The sequence below is a fragment of the Acanthopagrus latus genome, chromosome 21 (genome assembly GCF_904848185.1).
Source record: "Acanthopagrus latus isolate v.2019 chromosome 21, fAcaLat1.1, whole genome shotgun sequence".
NCBI lineage: Eukaryota > Metazoa > Chordata > Actinopteri > Spariformes > Sparidae > Acanthopagrus > Acanthopagrus latus.
In genome coordinates, this window is record NC_051059.1 from 21,777,342 (window position 1) to 21,799,179 (window position 21,838).

Below are 21,838 nucleotides of genomic sequence, written 5' to 3' on the forward strand. Positions count from 1 at the left end.
GGACTGCAGTGTGGACAGAATTACACCGCCCACACAATCGGCACCAATCTGAAGTGCAACAGCAGCTCCAGCAACGTGGTCACCTTTACGACAGGTAGTTTAGAAGGCAGGGTCACGTTAAAATGGGATTTTGTTTTATCTATTTCATCTTTTTCTTTTTGCATAAAAATGTCTCAAAACAAATCTGTTTTTGTTGAAATGTGTGCATCATTCCCAATGTTCAAACCCAAGTTCCTCTGCCTCTCCATCAGCCCCTTGTCCTCCAACCAACATTGAGGCATACAGAGACTGTGACGCCAACCATGCTCTGATAGTCTGGCAGAACCATCGGCCCACGGGCCTCTACACAGCGACCATAGAGGACCGGAGCGGCTCTCGGCTCAACTGCACCAGCAACACGCTCAACAACTGTAAAATCACCTCTCTGCCCTGTGGAAAGAGGTACAGCGTCACCGTCAGCTACAACGATGGAGTCTGCACGTCCACCTCGACAGCTATTCAAATGGACTCAGGTAGGGATTTAAACACATAACAAACTGGTTATGAAACCGTCTCAGTTCAATACAGATGGAAAAAGAGCTTCCTGACATTATGCAAATTTACTGTCAGCTCACTTCCTCTTCATTGCAGCTATTTGCAATCACCACTAGGTTGTACTAAAGTTGTACTTTTTTACATTCACAAGCATCCATGTGACAAATAAATCCCTTGACTCTTGATGTATGACGCCTCTCCTTTTAGTGCCATGCGGCCCTGAGGATGTGAAGGCCAGTGTGGCCTGCGTGACCGGCGAGCTGACGGTCACCTGGAACATCTCAGTTCCAGCTGAAAACTACACCACGACCATCTCCAGAGGGATGGGTAGCCCCCTGCACTGTAACTCCACAGAGACAAATTGCACAACGGGAGACTTGTTGTGTGGAAGCTCCTACACAGTGGTGGTCTTCTCCGTCACCGGGACGTGCTTCAGTTTTCCAAGCAAAGAGGTCACAGTGCAATCGTGTAAGAAATGTAGATTGATCATCATTAAGGATAAGTAGAGCACTGAGACATTGAACGCAGCCTCAAACGTATTCATTTTTATTTCCCCTCAGTACCGTGTCCTCCCACCAACATCTCAGCCGTGCACACATGTGCGCCGCATCCAGTTCCCGTGTCGTGGGTGGCCAGTGACAGCGCTAAATACTACACTGCTGTAGCTGTGAGCGGCAGAGGTCACAGGTCAGAGTGCATGACCAACACAACTTCCTGTGGCCTCCCTGGACTCCGGTGTGGGGAGGTTTACAGCATCGGTGTTTCAGGAGCTGATGACAACTGCACGGGTCAACTGAGTGGCACAGTTTCTTTGAACACAGGTAACACCATCAGCTTCATAATGGTGGAGTTAATGAGGACATTACTAGTAAAAATACTTAAATGGAAGTGTTCTGGTTTTTTTTTTTTTATAAATACTTCATTATAGCGTTTGATGTCTTCTCTCCTCTCTCCAGAGCCCTGTCCTCCCTCTAATGTCTCCAGCCACCTCATCTGTAAAGCCAACATGGCTTTCGTGTGGTGGGCCCCCAGTGCGAATGCAGTGAGCTATGCTCTGACAGCCACCAGCAACAGTCACACCATGAACTGCAGCAGCTCCAGCCCCAACTGCACGCTGAGGAACCTGCTCTGTGGCGAGCCGTACGACATTATGGTGACTGCCACCGACGGCACCTGTGTCAGCAACTACAGTGCCCCTTACAGACAAGATGAAGGTACTGAGAGAGAGGTCGGACCTTACTCGAACAGATACAACACTGCACCCAATCAAGAAATAGTCCCTGCATAACTCCTATGTAAAACCACAACTGCAGCTTATATTTCCCAAAATGTGGAGCTATTCCTTAAAGAAATTCTATTTTTGTCTGAGGTATACCTTTTTGCCTGACTCCCATACTGTTCTGTCTCTGTTAGTACCCTGCGCTCCACTGAACATCACTACAAACTTGCTATGTGGCACCAATGACGTGCTGGTCCGCTGGAGCCTCTCTGCAGTTCCCCTCAACTACACTGTCACCGCCATGCTGCTGCCTGGAAATGTTAGCTCAGCCAGCTGTGACACGCACCAGGCCAACTGCACACTGAGTGGTCTTCAGTGTGGACAGACTTACAATGTCTCTGTCAAAGCTTCCTCTGGCAGCTGCACTGGACCGTGCAGCCCCCCACAGACTGTTCAGACAGGTAATAAAGATGATAATGAGGATAACAGTTTTGATTAATGATGCTACGTTGCTTTGATTTTATTTCACGCACTGTTACGTCTTCCTCCAGCACCGTGCCCTCCTCAGAGTTTAACAGCAGTGACAGACTGTGGTGCAGACTCTCTCCTGGCCTCCTGGAACGCCTCCCTTGGTGCGACCTCCTACTCAACGACAGTGACGGGGCCCAACGGCTTCTCTAAGACATGTTCCTCATCCAGCCTCACATGTTCTGTCTCCGGCCTGCAGTGTGCCAGTCAGTACAACGTCACAGTGACATCGGAGGACGGCTACTGCTCCAGCTCTCCCACACAAACTGCTTTGACGACAGGTTGCGTTTACTTATATTTGTACATTTTTTGTATATCAAAAGCATCTTCTTGACTTGGAACTGACCATGTGATCTTCTCTCTAGGTCCATGTGACCCTGTCAACGTCACCAGCGCCCTCCAGTGTGGTTCAGACATGGCCACAGTGTCCTGGGAGGCTGCTGCTGGCGCCGTGGCCTACACTGTGCACGCTCACGAGGAAAACTCTCAGCACTATGCTCGCTGTAGGAGCAATACAACTTCCTGTCAGCTGAGTCAGCTGCGTTGCGGAAAGGTTTACAACCTGACTGTGACGTCTGAGGACGCAACCTGTAACAGCACCGGAAGCATCAAAACAACCCTCATGACAGGTAGAAAAGAGGCAAAGACTGAAGAAAAACTACATATTTGCATCTTTAGAAACACATTTTGACCCATCTCCTTTTCATTTCCTCCCCTCAGCTCCTTGCTCTCCCTCTATCCAGAACAGCAACCTGATCTGTGGCACCAACTCTTCCTCTTTGTCATGGACGCTGATGGCCGATGCCACAGGTTATGTAGTAAACGCGACAGCCACAAACGGGCATACAGTTTCATGCACCTCAGCTTCTGCTACGTGCAACTTAACAGACCTCCTGTGCAGTGAAACCTACATGACCACCATTACTGCACGGGGAAGGGAGTGTGACAGCGCACCTAGCTCCAGCACCAACATTACCACTACTCCCTGTTCTCCCACGATCATGTCTAAGCAATACACGTGTGAGACCAACACAGCAGTGTTCAGCTGGACTGAACCCCTGGGACGCCTCGGCTTCCTGGCTCAGGTGGCAGGTGTAGGCTATCAGGACAGCTGCCAGACTACAAATACCAGCTGTGCGTTCCAAAATCTTCCTTGTGGCTTGGATTTACACCTGACAGTCGAGGCTCAGGGGGCGAAGTGCAACAGCACCCCGAGTGTCAGCAAATCTCTTCAAACAGGTAATTCCTTCCACCATTTTACTACGTGTACATTCAGCTACTGTAGTCTCATTTATCAACTTGTAAACAACCACGTAAGACACGTAAGCGCTCTATAATTCTAACTTGGGGTATTTACTGATGTATTTTATGTTTTTAGGACAAAATCTGAAAATATTTTCAGCTTATTTTTACCAAAACCGTAAACCCAATCAAAAAACTGAAAAAATACTTATTTTGCATTTGTATTTTGTAAGTGTGTGGTTTATGTATGTAAGTACTAAACAAACAGGGTTTAATGCATTAATTAGTCAGCTTTAGAGGTTTTAATATCTTTTGAGAGAGCTAGCTGTTTGGTGGTCTTCCTGATAAGCTAATGCTATCAGCTGCTCGCTCCAGCTTCATACTTAGCGTGTAATACACCTCACAATGTTTCCCAGAATTTCACATATATATGTAACTGCTAAATCTAATAAAATGAACTACATGTTATTAACTACTAACCAACTACAACTGCTCACGCTGTCTTTTTTCTTTTCTCAACCTCCAGTCCCGTGCGCGCCAACGAATGTTAGCGCCACTCTGGTCTGTCTCAATCACTCAGCCCTGGTGTCGTGGGTAGGAAGCGCCGGTGCCACACGATACAACGTGACAATGATGGGCCGGGATGGACACACACCCCACTGCAGCACCAACTCCACCAGCTGTCAAATACCTCACATCCACTGTGGTGAAACCTATGGCATCGTGGTCACACCGTTCTCTGACACGTGTGCAGGGAACCCAAGTGCAGTTTACAGCTTTAGAGCAGGTGCAGAAAGACTTTAACACAGATATCCGTAGACATTTCAGCTCTAGAGAGGCAACATTAAACCCTTTTTCTTGCCTTCTGCGCAGGTCTTTGTGCTCCCAGGAACGTCACCGTGTCTCCAGCGTGTCAGGACAGCATCGTCTCCTGGTCTAATGTCACAGGGGCTGAGATGTTCATAGCAACGGCAACTGCAGCTGATGGCCACACTCACACTTGCAGCTCAAACTATTCCAACTCGTGCAACTTCACCGACCTCCACTGTGGGGGAACCTACGCTGTCACTGTTGTGACTGTGGACAGGGGCTGCAGCAGCAAGCCGAGCTCAGCTGTGCATCTGAGAACTGGTGAGGGGAACAGAAATTAGGAGTCTTTAAAGGTGCAATATGCAAGAATTTGTCACCTGTTGAATTCTTACTCTAAACAAATAAGGGCAGCATGTCACGGCTAATAATCTTGAACTATATTTTGTTTATATATCCACAACTATATCTGCTGTTAGCACAGTTAGCCATGCAGCTTGCCAAACTTCTAGGAGCGTGTTGGTGCTAGTGCTGCTGAACAGCTAAGAAAATTAGGTATTTTCAGGTCCAGGGCTAGCTGGTTAGCATGCAGCATTAGCATTGCATATTTCACCTGAAAGTGGATTTAAATGCAAGAAGTGTGTAACATAGAGTCATTTTTCTTTTCAATTTTCCTCTGTGCTATCTTAGCTTTGTGTCCGGCTACTAACTTGACGGGCCAAGTCAGTTGTGACACCAACACGCTGACCCTCACATGGGACCAGAGTGCAGAGTCTGGGGTCAGCTATTCTCTAAAGACTGAGAGGATTGGTGGTGCAGTCCCCCCTTCGGAGTACACCACCTCTAACACCTCCCACACGATGACAAACCTGCAGTGCGGTCAGAGATATGCATTCAGCATCGCAGCACAGGATGGAAGCTGCCGCAGCAGCTACGGCCCACCCATAGAAATAAGCACAGGTAGTATTTGTTTCTATGGCAACAGCTTTAACCTGCTGCAGTGAAAAATGATCATAATCTAAAATCAGTTTTCCTCCTCCTCCAGCCCCTTGTCAGCCAACCAACTTCACAGCTCGTGTGGATTGTGGGACCAACAAAGGGAATTTCTCCTGGGCTGAGACGATCGGAGCAGGTTTCTACACTGTGCAGGTGACGGGACAGCACGGACACGTAGCCTCCTGTTCCTCCAACGACACCTCCTGTGCTGTAAAGCTTCACTGTGGCCGGTCATACTCTGCTTCGCTGGTGGCTTCAACAGAGAGCTGCAACAGCAGCAAGCATGTTGACATCCATTTTGAGTCTGGTAAGATACAAAGACACACTGGTGCATGGCAATGAACATGCACCTTTTAAACGTCTTTATTGGTTCTGAACCCAGAGTACACAACCACTTAATATGAAAGAAGTCAGATCAAGGCCGCCATATACATAAAAAGTAATGATAATAAATAAAAATGAGGAACTTCCTCTCACTCTCCCACAGCTCCCTGCCTCCCACAAGACGTCTTAGCCCAGTTAGAGTGCAACAACAACGTGATGAATGTGAGTTGGACACAGACCTCAGGCTCAGATGATTACACCGCCTGGGCCATCAGCACTGACGGACACAGAGCCTCCTGCAACACCACGTCCAACTCCTGCTCCATTCATAATCTGCTGTGTGGCAAGGTTTACGAGGTGGCCGTCACCTCGTCCTCCATCCACTGTGAAGTCATCGCTGGCTCTGACTACGCGGTTCAGTCTGGTCAGTGCAGCTCTCTCATGTGAAAACTTCAATATAAAATCATTGTAAGACAAAATGATGTTTTGCTGAAGATTGCGTTATAGGAGTGTAATGGAATTTGCTCTTCTTTCAACCGCCTCCAGCTCCTTGTAAACCTGAGAACACTTCTGTCGACCAGAACTGCAGCAGTAATGTCCTGACGGTAATGTGGAGCCAGACCGGCACAACACAGAACTACACCGTTAAAGCCACGTCTGCTGCAGGTGTTAACTCCACCTGTGACTCCACTGAGGGCAGCTGCTCCTTCCTGGACCTGAGCTGTGGTCAGCTCTACACCTTCACTGTGACGGGACACACTAATGTGTGCATGAGCGAGATGAGCTCCCCTATCGACAAGCTCACTGGTACACTGAATGCGTTCACTGTAACAACCATTTCTCAAAGGAACAGTTCAGCATTTATTAAAAATACACTTTCTTGCTGAGAGTCAGCGGAAAAAAATGTACACAATTCTCGTGTCTGTTTGCTAAATATGATGCTACTGTTAGCTTAGCACAATGGCTTGTTGCGTCAAGTTATGTAATAGTTTCCTGAACATGTCATACAATTTGCACATTAACTGATCAAAAAATTTAATATAACCCAAGAATGTAAGAATTAAGGTAACAAGATGTCCTGATTTATATTTTAATAGCATTTTTTTATAACCCTGTTTCTGGTCTTTGTGCTAGGCTAACCATATCTTGGTCAAGCTTCATAGTTAGCCTGCAAACATTGGAGCAGTGTCAGTCTCCCAAAATGTTGAACTATTTCTTTCATTTCAGTTTTAAACTTTTGGCCTCTTTCCTTTTCCAGCCCCGTGTCCTCCCACCAACGTGTCCGCGAACCTGAACTGCTCGACACGTGACGCTGTGGTCAGCTGGAACAGCGCCACTGCGTCTACGGCCTACAGCGTCCAAGCGACCACCAACTATGGACACAACTCCTCCTGCAGTGTAATGGGCACATCCTGCAACCTCAACAACCTGGTCTGTGGCCAGGAATACTCTGTCACTGTGGAGGCGATGCATACGGGCTGTCCTGGCCCTGCTAGTGCCCCTGTTACACTTACTACAGGTGTTTATTGGTTAAATCTAACAGTATTGATTTTAACACAAGATTGATTTTAATCTCTATGAATTGAAATAAAGTAGCTTCTTCTGTAGCCATGAAACATGAATGAAATCAAGTTTATTGAGTCCATAAGCACCACAATCTTAAAGGCATTTTCCTTGAGCTAAACTAAAACTCCAGTGTTTTTCTCTCTCCAGAGCCCTGTGTTCCCATGAATCTGTCCGTCCACTACAATGTGAGCACTGCCCAGGTGATGTGGGGGGCAGCAAAAGGTGCCACATCTTACTCTGTCCAGGCTGTGACTGATCAGAGCCCAGCGGCCACCTGTAACACCAACAACACCAGCTGCCTCCTGAACGGCCTGCAGTGCGGTCAGATTTACAATGTGACCGTGACGGCACACAACCTTGGCTGTGACAGTCTGATCTCTAACACCCATCGCCTCATGACAGGTTAGTGACCTGATCATGGAAAATATGTGTCTGAATATATTCACAGGAGTGACTGTTCTGATTTTTAAATCACTGTTTTTCACCCTCCATTCAGAGCCCTGCCCACCCACCAACATTCAAGCCAGTGCGACATGTGAGCAACTCACCGCGTCTGTTTCCTGGCAGCAGAGCGCCCTCGCCGTGGGTTATGTCGCCTACTTTGACAACCAGAACGGACACAGCGCTTCCTGTGTTGGCACAGAAGCAGATACCGGATGCATGGTCTCAGGACTGATGTGTGGCGCAGTATACAGGGTCTGGGTCAAGGCGCTGGGACGGCAGTACAACAGCTCTGACAGCAACGTCACCACTCTTACAACAGGTAAAGACAAATTCGGTACAATCAGAGTTAAAGTTTATTGTGACGTCATTAGGTTCATCGACCTAAGGATCACGAGTGTCTATAATTATACTATAAAATTTCATGGCAGTCGACCCAATAGCCTAAGACCAATATATTCATAATTTATTTCGCTTTTGGAGACTAATCTGGGTCTATTCGTCATACTTCTTAGTCAGATTTGTGCATAGATATTTGGAGCAGTCCGCCAAAAAGCAATAGCTCAAAGGTCCTTTTCTTCTGGACTCCACAGGACCATGCAAGTCGAGCGGCATTGAAGCCATCGTGGACTGTGAAGCCGACACTGCTACCATATCCTGGCAGCCCAGCGTTGGAGCCACAAGTTATGTGTCTGAGCTCACTGCATCATCGGGCCACACCACCAAATGCACCACCAACTACACCAACTGTGTGCTGCGCTCCCTGCAGTGCGGAGAAGAATACAATGTTACAGTGAAATCTATGGGAGATACCTGCAACAACACTGCACAAATGGCAGGATACCTCACCACAGGTACAGTGTCCTGTCAGCCATTATGTTTGTGGGAGTTCAACTATTTTACAACCAAGAGCAGAGACATATGAGTGTTCACATCTGTCCTTCCAGAGCCCTGTGTCCCCATGAATCTGTCCGTCCGCTACAATGTGAGCACTGCCCAGGTGATGTGGGGGGCAGCAAAAGGTGCCACATCTTACTCTGTCCAGGCTGTGACCGATCAGGGCCTGACGGTCACCTGTAACACCACGGACACCAGCTGCCCTTTGAATGGCCTGCAGTGCAGTCAGATCTACAATGTCACTGTGATGGCACACAACCAGGCCTGCAACAGCTCTGTGATTTCTGCACCCTACCGCCTCATGACAGGTTTGTCACCCAATCAGGATGAATTATGCAACAGAATTCACAGAGTACAGGTGTGCCGCTTTAACATGCGTCTTTTCCCCCTCTTTCAGAGCCCTGCCCACCCACCAGCGTTCAAGCCAGCATGGCGTGTGAACAGCTTACTTCGACAGTTTCCTGGCAGCTGAGCAACCTCGCCGTGGGTTATGTTGCGTACTTTGACAACCAGCATGGACACAAGGCTTCCTGTGTTGGCACACACACAGATACGTACTGTGCTGTGTCAGGACTGATGTGTGGCACAGTGTACCGCGTCTGGGTCAAGGCTTTGGGGCAGCAGTACAACAGCTCTGACAGCAACGTGTTCTCACTTACATCAGGTAAAGACATATTCAGGAGAAATTTTATTTTCTCCCAGGTTTTTTTATATATGTATTTTTGGTGCTCATGCATTAATGTTCTCTTTCCTCAGCTCCTTGTCTGCCAAGAGAGGTGGAGGTAAAGGTCAGTTGTAACTCTGATGGTGCTGCCGTTGTGTCCTGGAACGCCACGTATGGCACAGCAAACTTTTCTTTGACAGCCATCGTCAGCGGAGGCCTTCAGACTCTGTGTGAGACTCAGCAGCACAGCTGTAACGTGACGGGTTTGAGTTGTGGGGAAACCTACAACCTCAGCCTCACCGCCACCAACGAGCAGTGCAGCCTCACAGCGCCGACACACACCAACCTCACCACACGTGAGTCACTGAGCGTTTACAGTAAGAATACATCCCGGTTTTATTTGATCAAGATTTTAAATGAACCCTTATCCTCCGACACCTCTCCATAGGTCCTTGTCCACCTCGTCGTGTGGCAGTCAACCTGCAGTGTGGCTCTCGCACCGCAGCCCTGTCCTGGGAGGAGCGGTCTGATGTGGAGATGTACAAAGCGAGCGCCATCAAGACATCAGGAGGGGAGGTGAAGAGCTGTAACTCTACCGGCTCCACATGTCAGTTTCCGGGGCTGGACTGTGGAGAGACGTACAACTTCACTGTAACAGCATACAGTCAAGGCTGCTGCAGCGAAGCCAGCAGCACCGTGTTCATCCAAACAGGTACTGCAGATGCCAAACAGCTTCATAGGTCTTGTTGAGTTTAAAAATGTATTGATTGAATAATGGAATACTGGAAATCTAAAAAGAAAACAAAAATCCTCACATTTGAGAGCCTGGAATAATCACTTTCTTTGAGAAATTACTTGATACAGGATTTGAATTAATGACTTAATCATTTTTCATTTTGCGTCTTCATCTTGCTCCTGTCAGAGCCGTGCCAGCCTGAGAATGTGTCTGCTCACACATTTTGTAACAGTTCAGAGGTCCAGATCTCCTGGAGCCAAGCAAGTGGTGTCGTCAATTACTTGGTTACAGCCACAGGAAGCCTTGGTTATGTGGAGAGCTACAACACAACCCAGACCCTCCTGTCTGCTGCTCTACCATGCGGACAGGACTACAATGTCACTGTGCAAGGACGAGGCAGCGAGTGCGACACCCTCCCCAGCAGCCCTGCCTTCTTCAAAACTGGTATGATGTCACGTCTGACGCCATAATACACAATAGTTTGAATTCCACGTGTTTATATTTGACTGCATATTCACCTCCACCCTCTCTCCCCAGCTCCATGTGTCCCCTACCATGTCACAACCTATGTACAGTGTATGTCTAACGTGGGCTCTGTCAGCTGGGGATCCAGCGATGGCGCTGACAGATACGTTGCAGTAGCAACTGGGCTCGATGGTCAAAGCCATGTGTGTTACACCAACACCACCTCCTGCACCTGGAACCACCTGCACTGTGGAGAGCGGTACACTGTTGTGGTGAGGGCGAAGGATAACAACTGCACCAGCCTGCCCAGCAACAGCTCTGTCATCTATATGGGTGAGTTTTGTACCCGGCTGTAATTTACGTGTAATTTATGTGAATTTTCCTGAAAGAAATATGTAGTTTGGAACCATATATATAGTAAATATACATATTTTGAATAACATTTAGTCAGGCCAGCTAAACATACAGTCTGTCTACAGGCAAGCATATAATTAATTACCTGTCAGTTAATGCTTATAACTGTTAATAGCATCTTTATTATCAAACGTAAAAATTATTACTAGACATATTAGTAACTATTAATTGACTTTTAGTTAATGCTTGGTACTGTTTTAACTCATGCAAATAGCATCTTTATAGACTTTTTGTTTGTTTGTTTGTATTAAAACAGTAGCTTCTCTTCCTGGGGTCTCCGGGAAGTTAAACAATATATCAATTATTACCTTAGTTAAAATAAAACACTATAAATAAATGATAACTTACTAGTTAACTGTTAATTAACTGTTAGTTAATGCTTATTACTGCCTTAACTGATGTTAAACAGCATCTTCATAGAGTATTAAATAATGTATACAGTAATACCTTAGTTAACATAAACTAATAAACACCTGATTAACTGTCAATGAAGGTTTATTACTCCATTAACTAATGTAACTAACTAAAGATACTAACTAAAGTATCTTTATTGCAATAAGTGTTACAAGTGTTGCCATACATTTTAACAAGTTCTGTCCAGTGAACTAAAGAAATGATAAAGAAATTGTAGATGATGAAATAAAAAAAACAGAATCATTTAACTCAGCTGGTACACTACAACACGTGGTTGACTATCTCTGTTTTAACATATCTGTCATCTTTCCATCTTTCTCAGATCCCTGCGTGCCCCAGAATTTGTCTGCCGCTGTGGATTGCAGTATGAAAGTCGTTTCTCTGAGCTGGGATGCCAGTAATGGCACAAAGTTCTACAATGTATCGGCCGATGCTGGAAACCAGACAACCGGACTCACCACTAATCTCACCACAGCCCACTTCTCTGGCTTCACCTGTGGACAAACCTACAGCCTCACAGTGACACCTCACAGCCACCACTGTCCTGGAGACTCAAGTGCTCCAGCCTCCGTGCAGACATGTAGGTCATGAACTTCTGACATGTTGCAGTTTCAAATACAACAGCAGAAATGAGCTCAAACTGTCTAGAAATGAACTCATGTGGCTTTTCTCTCAGGGCCGTGTCCACCTGCAGGAATCTCTGCCACGCAGGACTGTCTGTCCAGCATCGTAATGGTAACCTGGCAGACCACCAATGGGTCGGACTACTACACAGCCAACATGCAGACCGACACCGGCATCTCAAACATGTGCATGTCCGCCTCCGATCGGTGCAGCGTCCCCGGTCTGATCTGTGGTTACAACTTCACTGTGTCGGTCACAGCCTCCAACCAGCAGTGTAACATCACCTCCAGGCACAGTAGCAGTCTGCAGTCAGGTGAGGATTAAAGGCAGCTCAAACAGAAACATGCAATCTTATAAAAGCTCAGCTGGAAAATAAATACGCAAAAAGTATATAAAATAGTAAACGTGGATGAGGATTTCTTCTACTTCACTTGAAGATGTTCATGCTCCTCCCCACAGTGCCGTGTGTTCCCACTAACGTCTCAGTGGTGAATGACTGTCACAACAACTCCGCTGTTGTGTCCTGGTCCGCCAGCCGCGGTGCTGTACAGTACTTAGTGACGGCCAACAGTAGCTATGGCAACGTCAGCTGGCAGACCTCTGACCTCAGCCACAGCCTGGACAACCTCACATGTGGCATCTGCTACACCGTTCAGGTTGTGGCCATGGACGACAGCTGCTCGAGTGTCCCCAGTCAGGCTGTGATGTTCAACTCAGGTAAGAGGAGAAGAACCCATGAAGAAACAGTTATATTATTAACTGACACAGTCAGTTACACATCATCATAAAATCTGTTGCTGAGTGATCATAATCTCTCTTTATGTTCAGCTCCTTGTCCACCTCAGGACGTGAACGCCGAGGTCAGCTGTTCGTCCAACGACATGGTGGTTTCTTGGAATGCCAGCGGAGAGGCTGACCACTTCCTGGTGTCAGTAACAGCGGACAACGGAGGAATCATGAATTCATGCAACACCACAACCACCGCGTGTTCCATCAGCAATGTGACCTGCGGAAAAATGTTTACAGTTCGGGTCACCTCCGTCAGAGGAGCCTGCAGCAGCCGGCACACACAGATCCACAGCATCCCGTCAGGTATGACATGTTCAAATGCCGTCCATCCTTGGATAAATCCATCTATCCAGTCACTTATTTACCTCTCGTGTACTTTCTAGCTCCCTGCCAGCCTCAGGGAATCAGAGGCAGACTCGACTGTGTGTCCAATTCTGCCTGGATATCATGGAACGCCACCGACGGGGCGGACAGCTACTTTGTGTCAGCTGTAGGCGGAGAGGACCGCATAGCCAACTGCAGCACATCCTCCAACACTACCTGTGAGGTGGAGGACCTGGCATGTGGCGTACTTTATAACTTCAGTGTCATCGCTAAGAACAGCAAGTGTGAGAGTCAGCCGAGTGCCACCATCGGCTTACAGACAGGTAACAGATTTCTGACTTTGCGAAAGAAATACGCAGGTGATGCTGCATTTTCTGCTAATCTAAAATAATGTCCACTAACACTGAGTGCAGTGTCAAGTAATTAAATCTGTCTCCTCCCCCAGCCCCCTGCTCCCTCTCCGCCATCACAGCGGTCGCTCAGTGCCACAATTCCTCCATCCACGTCATGTGGAATCTGATGGATGGCAGCGAGGGAGACACTGTGTACATGGCCACAGCAGAAGGCAGAGACCAAACCTACCTGTCCTGCAACAGCACCAGCACCAGCTGCTACCTGCACGGAGCACAATGTGACTTCCACTACAAGATCATTGTATCGGCTTCATCAGACCAGTGCAGCGGGATGAGAAGTCCAACCTACAGGATAAGCATGGGTATATACATTTGCATTTGTTTTCTGTAAGACATATTTTTAGGAACTTGTTTTGAAGGACAGTGTTTTTCAGGAGAGGATCCCATTTTCTTGGCTTGAACAATATTTTGACATTTTATAAAAATCATTGTATTTGAGATGTGAATCAGAATCAAGACTGCATTCGTATTCATTCAGATCGATGAAGTTACAGTCAGTAGGTTCAGTATAAAGACTGGAAACATAGCAATAGCCAACATCAAGACCAATGTGCATGGCTGATTTGGAAACATCTCACCGCTTCACAGAGCCGTGTCCGCCAAAGAACGTGACAGTCATCCCCTCCTGTGGCGATGCAATGGTGTCCTGGAGCCCCTCTCCTGTTGCTGAAACATACCAGGTTGTCGCAACGGGCGCAGACGGACACATGCACACTTGCAACACCACCTCCAATAACTGCAGCCTATCGGAGCTCCACTGTGACCGCCAGTATACAGTCTCTGTGACGGCGAGCCACGAGAACTGCACCAGCAAGGCCAGTCAGAACGTCACAGTCAGCTCAGGTATTTGTCCTTGTACACAAAAGACATGAACAACACCAGTGTGTGTGCAGACACTGACCCATTTGCTTTTACACCCAGGTCCCTGCCGGCCTGATGGTCTCTCAGTTACGTACCACTGCAGCAACGAGTCAGCACTGCTGTCATGGTCGCCCAAAGATAACGCTGTAGAATTCTTTGGCTATGCCCAGGCTGCCAATGGAGACATGCTGTACTGCCGAAGCACAAACCCCACCTGTACTATCCACAGCCTTCAGTGTGGAACAGCTTACAATTTCTCCGTCCAGGCCTCAGATGGGTCATGCAACAGCTCCTTCAGTGACCCAGTGCAGAGCGGAGCAGGTACAGCAGCTGCATGTTACTCCCCAAACAGCTTTATAGTGTTTGCATTAGACTGAATACAAATCATCCCCCTCTCTCCCTTAGCTCCCTGTGCCCCAGGCGCCATCGACGTAAAGCTGAGGCCGATGCGGGACCAGATCCAGGTGATGCGCTTCAACTGGACGCAGGTCACCTGCAACAACACCGAGTACATCTTGAAGTTGACGGGAACTCTGCTGGGAGACAGCCAATCCCAGTTCGAGCTCTCCTCCTACTATACAAGTGTGACGTACTTTGAGATTCCCCTCCCCTGCGGGTCGTCCTACGTCGCTACAGTGGAGAGCAGGAACGCTGCCGGTGCCAGCGACCCGTCTGCGCCTCTCAATGGAACCACAGGTAGACTGCATTTACCACTCAACTCACTTTTTACATTTCTGCTGACAGTTCCAATGATGTAAGTGTCATTGTCTTTATCATGTGGTCAGATGTTTGAACTAACTCCACTTTCTCCTCTTCCAGCTCCTTGTCCACCATCAGGAGTGGTCTACACCGGCAACAGCTCCTTCGTCACAGTCTCGTGGAACGCGTCTGTGTTAGCCACCATGTACACCGTGTACGACAACAGTGTCACGCCAAAGGTCCAGCTGTGCACCACTGCAGGGCTGTCCTGCTCTCTGGCCAACATCGCCTCCACCAACCTGCTTATCACAGCCAGCAACGCTGCCGGAGAGAGCGAGACGACAAATGTCACGCATGGTAAGAAACTGAGTGTTCATAAGGAGGATACTGGAAAAAGAAAACACATTTTTTATTTATTTTTGAGACAAGCTAATATGTGAAATCTTTGATCCTGTAGTGGTGAGAGAAGGACGCAGGAGGAGGGATCTCAGTGAGCAAATGGCAGCTAATGGTGAGTTTGTTACAGATCATTTTGAAAACTTGCGCAAACTTTGCTTACGACCCACAATACCTGTCTGGTGGTGTCTGTAAAGTTCTTGTCCTCTGCCTGTATTTCTATTAATTTGCTGTGTTTGAGATGTTTCTAAAGAAAGACAGTTGATCACTGATCTCATTCCCTGGACGCCACACTTTTTTTTACATTTCAAGTCTGTTTCCAACAACCAAAATATCCTGCATAGTGTGCCTTTAAAGCATTCACGCAGCCTTGTTTATTGGACAAACAGGATCTAATTAACGACTGTGACTTATTTCTCCCCAGCAGGAGGACTTTCAGCTCCCGTACTGGACGTCAACCATGCGATGTCAACAGTCGTTTTCGTCGAGTGGTCTGAAGTAGCTGGCGCCACTTTCTACAACCTGATTATCCGGAGGCAAGACAGCTCCACCGAGCTCCAGGAGATGACTGTGTACGGCGAGAGCATCATTCTCACCGACCTGAGCCGGAACGCCACCTACTGCATCTCTGTGGAGGCCAGAGACGAGGACGCCAGCGGCCCAGAGTCAGCGCCCGTGTGTGTGCAGACAGGACAGGGCCAGACTCGTTAAGATCGAAGTGTGCACACATATCCCGATTCAAATGTGAGGTTCTTACTGTGAAAGTGGCTGTAAGAATTATTTTCCATATTACTCATAATACACAACAATAACTTTAGATCTGGAAGACTGTGGGATTAGAGAGGGTTGTTCTGACATTTACATTACTGTTTACTTCATGAGTTGCAGTTATGACCTGTGATACTCAATTAAAGCTTCTCTGTTCTGTTGTTCAATGAGATGTATATTTTGCCTGCTGTTGGTTGAGGTTATATATTTTCCTTTTTTTATACTTTAACTTTTGTAAATTACCAGCCATCATAAAGGTAATATATGAGGAACTGTTTCACCGTGTATAAACCATGTAGTATTTTTCATTTTGCCATTTCTAAGTGTATATTTAATATGGAAATTAATTTTCAAACTGCATTTTAATAAAATTATTAAAATTGTTTGCATTCAGCTTCTGTGTGTTGTGTTCATGACCCCCTCTTTTCAAAAACCAAGGACAAGATGAGTCGTTTGTAAAAGTGTTTTATTAGAAAACAAAATGCAACAGAGCAGTAATCCAAACACAGCACAAGCAGGGCTCAGTGTGTGTGATAAAAATTACCCTTTGCAGACCGTCCATTTTGAGGATTAAAACATTCTCAGGCTGTGTACACACGACTGTGGACAGAATCGCTTTTGTGGCGTCGCTGCTGCGCTGAAATCAGAACTTCAACCGTTCACTTGTGAACCTTTCGAAGAACTCCCACACATGTAGTATTAGTCAAATTAAAATTAAAAAAAAAAAAAGGTTCTGGGCGATTTAACAATTATTCTCTATAAATCACATAAATTACATGAGGATAGTGTTGAGCAGAGCAACTCATACCAGTTGTCGTGTGTAGACAGCCTCCGGAACATTATGTACAGGCCCTCACCTGGGGGCAAAAAGAACGAACCATAGAAAATTAAAATGCCATTTTCACCACTTTTGAAATTTTCAAGTGAAGACTAACAATGGAGAGTGGAAAAAGGCAGGAAAACATCAACATAAAGCAACATTACACAACAGCTCCAGATATCTGATGTGCTGACATTCCTTCTCTTTAGCACGAGTGACAGACCAGACATCTGGTGGGGAAAAGGAAGAAAAACACAGGAGTAGAAGTAATATTGCTGGAGGCGACATTTACTCAGTGCTCTGACTCCTTCTGCGTTCACTATGTCTATGATCGTTACTGGACTCCCGCTGATGGTGGCTTCTCTCTCGGCTGCGACTACGTTTGTGTGAGCGCTGCTCTCCGTCTCTCTCCCGCTCTCTATCCCTGCTGTGGCTGCGCTCTCTCTTCCTGCTCTTCTCCTCTCCCCCGCTCTTGTGCTTCCTCTCCTTGCTTCGACTCCGGCTCGACCGTTTGGCCTTCCTCTCCTCTCTGTGCCTCTCCCTGTCGTCTTTGTGCCTCCTGTCGTCAGTCTCTCCCCTGTTCTTTTTATCCCTGGACTTCTCCCTCTCGGCGCCTCTATCTTTGTGGTGCTCCCTGTCCTTCCTCTTGCTCCTGTCCTCCCCGCTGTCCCTCTCTTTGTCTCTACGCTCGCTCTTTCGTTCCCGACTGGCGCTGCGACTTTTCCTGCGCTCTCGCCGCTCGTGGTTCCTGTCTGCGCTGCGGGACCGCCGTCTCTCCCTGTCCCCGCGGTCCCCTCTGTCCCTATCCCTGTCCCCGCGGTCCCCCCTCTCCCTCTCCTTCCTCTGTCGGTCACGCTCCCTCTCCAGCTCTCGGTCAAAGCTGGGGCCGTGGCGTTCCTTTTCGCGGTGGTGGCTCCTGCTCCTTGACCGTTTGGGTGACCTCCGGGGGCTCGGCGTCCGTCTGGGTGTCCTGGTGAGAAAGATGGTGTTAGCTCAGCCCTGGGCAATGGATTGCCATTATACCGTTATCATGATTTGAGACTATACATTGTCCTAAATTTTGGATATCTATACATGTCGTGAGTGTTGTCTTTTCCTGTGTGTAAATGACTCCAGGCCAGGTGTTCAATAGGAACATTTAAAAGAAAATCAAACTTATACAAAACAAGCCAGATGGGCCTTATGACTGCGATACCTGGAGCGTCGTCGTTCCACTTGCCTCCCTTCCTCTGCGACCGCAGGTTCCTCTTCCGGCGTCTCCTTCACAGCAACCTTCCGAGGCCTGGCCTTCATCTGCTGGTCAATATTCTTCTGCACAGGCACTGGGATACGGGGGAACAGAGTGGAGAACCACTCCAGTTTGGTGAGGAAGGAGCGCAGCATCTCTCCGATGGTCATCACACAGCCGCCTCCTGCCTTCACGTCGAGCTCCTATAATGAAACGGTGAGAGAGAGGCGCACAAGACTGCATAAATAACACAGTAAAACAAAATCTTGCCTCCAATCAAAAAAAGCAATTTGTGATGACCAAGTACTGAACCTTCACCTCTGTTCATCTAGCTTAATCTCTCATATTTCTCAATGAAATGTGTCTGGCTTTACTTTGATTATGTAAATAGAGGAAACACAACTTTAAATATCAGAAAAAGTTTGCCTCATCTAAGCTGTCTGGCAGTTCCTGGAGTCTGTATTTACAATGTGCGCTTTAAAAATGATCAAATGATGTTATAATTGAAACAAATTGCCTCCCTTTTCTTCACATCATCTGTTTAAAACTTTAAGAAGTGGATATAATTACAGAGCAGACATGAAAAAAGGAGAGCAGTATCTGAGACACATACTCATTGAGCTAAAGAGACAGAGAGAGTGAAGCCTTGGCTTCCTTCTTCAGTCTTCAAAAAGCACAATGAAGTCTCAGGAGGCCACAGAGGCGTAACCATCGCTCACAGTGTAAGCACAGACTGGAGGAGTTGAAGAGTTGTTAACTTTATATGGTAGAGAACAGCCGCTTTGCACTCACACACGCAAACCAACAGTGCTGAGATACAATTTCCAATTCACCTGCTGCACATTGGGCATCTAAAGAAAAAAACAGGGGAATTAACCAGTTGTGTAGGATTTCAAATGATCAATTCAAATATAATGCAACAGAACATCAAAAGGAGGCCTGGTTGCACAGCCTGGGATCACGTTAGATTTTCATTAAATACTGAGAAAACACATTAGATCCATGCAACAGAGGACATGTGCCATGATATTTTTTGGTTTGTTTGAATATGTATCCTATGAAGCTCCAATCGCTATGTATCCCAAATTTAGTTTTGTGCAACAAGTCCTTAAAAAAAGCTTGTCAAAAAACAATGGGCATGCCTTAATATTACAGTGAAAGGTTTACTCAGCATCATATGTGGTACTTACCCTGATAAACAAAATCAGCAGCAGAGCAGTGAGCAAGTTACCTGGCTAATCAGGTTTAGAGGACAAAAATTGGGGACAATTAAGCCAAATGAAGGCAAAGGTGAAAAATCAGCTATGAGCATCACAAGGAGGGGGGGGGCAGCTTTTAACATGTGTTGAACAACTGTGCATGTAAAGAAGAGAAAGAAACACTAAATTATTACCCGAGGTGACATACCTCCTCATCATCCAGGAAGCCGTCGTACCATTCTATCAAATCTGCTGGAGGCTGAGTGTATCTGAGGCAGAGAGAACCACAGAGCACAACATGAGCTGGCTGAATCAGATTTTCATGAACCTGTGAAACTTCACACGCCGATTTCCAACACGTGAGGATAATAAAGTGAGTGACTTCTAACTTTTAATGTTCCGGGTGCAACGTCAAAGATGGAACAACAGCACAACAATTAAATAAACATTGATGGGGCACTATGGAGTTTCGGAGAAGAAATATAATCTTAATGAGCCGATAATACAGACTCGGGGCTATTATTTTCTCGAAGTGAATAAACAAGCTGCTCTCAGAGGAAAATAGACTCCCTAGAACATTGTTTTAGGCCGGAAAGGTGGCAGGGTCCGCCACATATAAACAAAGTAACAGTGCAAAACTGAACTTACCTTTAAGGTCATTTTGTTTAACACAAAAACATCTGTCATCTGTTTAAAATGTATTCCCCAAAAACTACACGGCACATCTTTAAGCATTTTAGTAGTATATTAGCAGTTACGAAATCAGATACGCCTATTTTACTTCACTTTCATACTTTCGGAATGTCATACTTTTTCATAAAATATTGCCTTTAGAATGAAACATTCACTCTGAACAAGTCGGTAACTCAGCGATGGAAATTCTGTCTAGATTTTGCTAAATAATAGTAAACTTAAAACTTACAAGTCTGACATTTCTAAAATGAATGGCGGTGGTCAATTTTTGAAATCTCACATACAGAAATAAACAAATCTTACCTTATGTACATGAAGCCGAGTGCTCTAATGTACGGAGAGTCTGTGTGAGTGATCAGACCCATCAGCTGTTTGCGTGTCAGCTTGAGAGTGAACAGTTTGTATAGAAGACAGAAAGCAGTCGACACAATACCGCCAGTCCCAACTCCACGAACCTGTGAGGGAGGAAGACACGCTGTCAAGGACATCACTGCACATCACCACTACTGTATTCCTCAAGTTTAAACCTATGACAGCAATACCCTGATGGTTTAAGTCAAGTAGTAATGAATCACCCACATTTAGCGCACTTGTTAAGTACATCAGATCAACAGAATGGGACCTAAGAGGGGGCAAAGATGGGGAATATAAAAAGCACGTACTTCTCACTTACCCCTCCGCACATTCCAGTCTGGCCCGCTGTTTTTCTGCTTCCCTTTTCCCAAGGCTCAACGTGAGTCACCTGTAGCCACACACAGAGCAATGTTACCCTCACACACACAAACACACACCTGTCCTCTCCACCTCCCTGATGACTAACATCACAGGCTTCATGAGCACTGAAAACGATCGCGTAACAGCTGCGTCCTCCATCAAAACGAATAACTCGCGTACTTAGCTAACCTGTAGCCATAATAATCTTTAACTGTTCACATCCTTCTAAATTCTGACCACATTTTAGCCTCCAAACAAACAAAAAAATCGTCCCCCGACCGTCAGTCTGTGAGTGACGTTAACGGTAACCATCCCGTCTTTAAAACGGTAACCCCCACCGTAATGATAGACAAGTTAGCTTACTTTGCTAATTGCAAGTTAGCCTCACTAATAAAACCACGGCGCTTAAACATTACTTATCGGCGATCATATGAAATGAGCGGACGTGTTTCCGAGTCCTCAAACTAGCGCCTCCTGCCTCTGTTAATTCGACGACTGCAGTACATTGTCGCCACAGTAGCGCTAGCTTGGTTATCTAACTAACATGCGGTTTAGCATTGGCTAATGTTACCTTGAAGTAGATTTCGTCCACAACTTCGTGGTAGGTCTTTAGTTCATAAAGCTGAACTTTGAAATACGGCGAAGACAGCACATTTGTGAGAATCATTGGGTTGAGGTTCATAGTCTTTTCGTTGCCCCACAGGGGCAATACATTTCCATGTTTTCCTGATGCAGGCTTGCTTACGGCCTGTGTTGGTAGCTGGTTTCCGACGTTAGCCATGTTAGCTGAATCCAACGCCGCTAAGCTTTGTTTGCAGTTGGCGTCCTTCCGATTACAGACCCATAAATGTTAGATAGTGAAATGCCGATCGTTAACAATTCAGTCCGTTGAGTTGTTGCTGATTTGAGAGTAAATTGATGATAACAACTTCCCGCCGTCGTTGTAGCTGAAGTGCTGCTGCGAGGTGGAACCGGAACTGTAACGTTAGTGGTGCAGTGTAAACGGCTGCGGTAACCTCAACACGGTGACTGTTCGGGTTTCAAATTAAAAGCATGGACATAC

At 46.6% G+C, this 21,838-nt stretch overlaps 2 protein-coding genes across 3 annotated transcripts; one reads left to right on the forward strand and one right to left on the reverse strand.

Annotated features, from left to right (window-relative positions):
* The first annotated feature begins 502 nt into the window (after window positions 1–502).
* LOC119011200 (mucin-5AC-like) lies at window positions 503–16,835 on the forward strand. The gene is made up of 36 exons (XM_037084142.1): window positions 503–512; window positions 742–1,002; window positions 1,095–1,355; window positions 1,491–1,748; window positions 1,948–2,214; window positions 2,305–2,562; window positions 2,647–2,910; window positions 3,002–3,520; window positions 4,050–4,310; window positions 4,397–4,654; window positions 5,021–5,290; window positions 5,376–5,633; window positions 5,814–6,074; window positions 6,197–6,457; window positions 6,909–7,169; window positions 7,364–7,618; window positions 7,713–7,979; window positions 8,251–8,511; window positions 8,605–8,862; window positions 8,952–9,218; window positions 9,311–9,574; window positions 9,667–9,930; window positions 10,141–10,398; window positions 10,492–10,752; window positions 11,570–11,827; window positions 11,924–12,184; window positions 12,331–12,588; window positions 12,700–12,963; window positions 13,044–13,307; window positions 13,430–13,699; window positions 13,986–14,240; window positions 14,319–14,579; window positions 14,664–14,954; window positions 15,078–15,314; window positions 15,415–15,468; window positions 15,781–16,835. Exons 1-36 carry the CDS (start codon window positions 503–505, stop codon window positions 16,062–16,064), a joined length of 9,240 nt encoding a protein of 3,079 aa, XP_036940037.1. The 3' UTR covers window positions 16,065–16,835.
* On the reverse strand, window positions 16,571–21,772 carry prpf38b (pre-mRNA processing factor 38B). 2 transcript variants are annotated; one of them, XM_037084130.1, is made up of 6 exons: window positions 21,347–21,772; window positions 20,735–20,803; window positions 20,365–20,516; window positions 19,577–19,637; window positions 18,161–18,372; window positions 16,571–17,911 (listed from the first exon to the last, which is right to left on the reverse strand). In XM_037084130.1, the coding sequence occupies exons 1-6, from the start codon at window positions 21,554–21,556 to the stop codon at window positions 17,230–17,232; spliced, it is 1,386 nt and encodes a 461-aa protein (XP_036940025.1). In that variant the 5' UTR covers window positions 21,557–21,772; the 3' UTR covers window positions 16,571–17,229. The 2 variants fall into 2 exon arrangements, with proteins under 2 accessions (XP_036940025.1, XP_036940024.1); XM_037084129.1 differs by having other exon boundaries at window positions 18,137–18,372; window positions 21,347–21,556.
* Window positions 21,773–21,838: the final 66 nt, after the last annotated feature.

Coding starts and splice junctions, on each gene's coding strand:
- prpf38b (XM_037084129.1), bottom strand. CDS start 21,556: ATGGCTAACGTCGGAAACCAGCTACCAACACAGGCCGTAAGCAAGCCT. Junction 19,638..20,364: donor CTCGGCTTCATGTACATAAG/GTAAGATTTGTT, acceptor TCTCTGCCTCAG/ATACACTCAGCCTCCAGCAG. Junction 17,912..18,136: donor GTGGAACGACGACGCTCCAG/GTATCGCAGTCA, acceptor CTTTCTCACCAG/GACACCCAGACGGACGCCGA.
- LOC119011200 (XM_037084142.1), top strand. Junction 7,619..7,712: donor CACCCATCGCCTCATGACAG/GTTAGTGACCTG, acceptor CCCTCCATTCAG/AGCCCTGCCCACCCACCAAC. Junction 7,980..8,250: donor CGTCACCACTCTTACAACAG/GTAAAGACAAAT, acceptor TGGACTCCACAG/GACCATGCAAGTCGAGCGGC.